A 2,002-nucleotide genomic window follows, 5' to 3' on the forward strand; every position below is an offset into this window, starting at 1 on the left:
TGCTTGACACAATGGATGGATGTATGGATTGTGATGAGAATTGTACGAGCCCCCAATAAAATAATTTTTTTTAAAAGACCAATTGCTGTACTTTGGATGCTTACTTGCTAGCTTTGAAGCCCTCAGTCGTCACTCAAGAAAATAGGTCAAGCAGAAAGAACAGCACGATGCCAATTGATTGCAATGTCCCTCAGAAACATTATTCTAACTCTCCAAACCATGATGACAAATTCCATCTGGTGTTTGGTTATACATTATTAGCAGCCTTAACAGCTGCTTTGGGTGGTGGCAGGGGTGGATATGTATACATGTGTGTGTATATATATATGTGTGTGTGTACATATATGTACATGCACACATATGTATATACATATATATTCATATACATATATGTTCATATACATATATATATTACAGCATTGCTAACACAAGATTTTTTCAGGTGTACTGTTTAGTTACATTAATCAGTTGTGCAAACATCACCCATAATTGATATTCTATTTCATTTTAAGTTAATAAACCAAGTATGAGATAAATTTGTTATCCTCCACTCCTAAAGGCCAACAAACTATCCTTGAACTAACTACTTGGGTAGGATATACTTCTTGGTCAAGTACTTGGTGAATTAGAGAGGCAGTGAGAGAGATTGGAATGGATTAAATTGTAATAATAAAAATAATCAGTGAATTCTTTTCAATACTGCAAAAATGCAACAGTGAGAGAGATGAAGACACTAAACAAGGTGAAACAATTTGTAACCAAGTGAGTGAGGAAAGATATTTAGACTATGAAGAAGAGTGCCAGGTCAAAGCTTCTAGGGCCTTCCGTGGACCAGGCCAAGCAAATGAAATCAGGTTGATTTTTTAAATTTGCCTTCCAATTGTGTTAGATATAATTATATCTATAATTTTTATAGATCCCCCAATAAAATGATTAATAATCATAAAAAATATATAGATATAATTATACCTATAATTATATGATCATGAAAATAATTATAGATATAATTATACCTATAATTATATGATCATGAAAATAATTATAGGTGTAATTATATCTTGATATCATTATAGTACAGTTATGCATTAGGATTAAACGCCCCCAAAACAAAGTCACCGCTGTGGAGTCGGGGCAGACCTGCGGTGACCCTGTAGGACGGAGTGGAGTTGCCCCTGGGCGTTTCTGGGCCGGCGACTCTGCAGGAGAAGAAAACCCGTCTTTCCTGGCAGAGCAGCTGGTGGTTTCCAACTGCCAACCTTGCGGATCACAGCCCAGCTCAGTAGCACTACAGCAAATCTGACAACAGAAACAGTAATTAATAAGAACAGCAGATCTTTACAGGGGTGCATTTGAACTCATACCACCCCGGAGAGCAGGGTAGAACGACCTCCTGCATTTTCGAGATTGTACACGTCACAGGAGTAGAGAGCCTCCTCTTTCCCCGCAGAGAGCAGCTGGTGCCAACTAGTTACCATGAAGCTGCAACATCTTTCCATCTTCTTCCAGGAAGCTCCGTGGATATGCTGTACACTTTTGCGAATTGCTCGGGACTGGACCTGATCTTTGGCCTGAACGCGCTATTGAGAACGTCAGATTTGCACTGGAACAATTCTAATGCACGCTTGCTGCTTGACTACTGCTCTTCCAAGGGCTATCAAATGTCTTGGGAACTAGGCAATGGTAAGGACTTCCGGGAGCATTGTATTAATAAGGAGATTCTCCTCTAGCATTAAATCATTTATGACTATTTATTACTTTCTTTTTCATCTTAGCAATAAGACTTCTACTGTGACATATTCTTTTTTATGATTATTAATCATTTTATTGGGGGATCTTATAAATCTTACAACAACCCATCACTCAATTGTATTAAGTACACTTGGACATATGTTGCCATCAACATTTCCAAAACATTTTCTTTCTACTTGACCCCTTGGAATCAGCTCCTCTTTTTTCCCCTCTCCCCCCCACCCTCCCACCCTTGTGAACCTTTGATAAATTA

At 38.2% G+C, this 2,002-nt stretch overlaps 1 protein-coding gene across 1 annotated transcript in view; it reads left to right on the forward strand.

Annotated features, from left to right (window-relative positions):
* The window catches only part of HPSE (heparanase), a gene marked incomplete at its 5' end in the record, with an annotated part of 57,518 nt that overhangs the window by 31,182 nt on the left and 24,334 nt on the right, over positions 1–2,002 (forward strand). The window contains one exon of the mRNA XM_013004828.2: positions 1,507–1,680. Coding sequence (XP_012860282.1) covers positions 1,507–1,680 — 174 coding nt within the window. The remainder of the gene's footprint in view (positions 1–1,506; positions 1,681–2,002) is intronic.

This window comes from Echinops telfairi, unplaced genomic scaffold (assembly GCF_000313985.2).
Source record: "Echinops telfairi isolate 266 unplaced genomic scaffold, ASM31398v2 ScPeMD7_7468;HRSCAF=8506_0, whole genome shotgun sequence".
In the NCBI taxonomy this organism is placed as follows: Eukaryota; Metazoa; Chordata; class Mammalia; order Afrosoricida; family Tenrecidae; genus Echinops; species Echinops telfairi.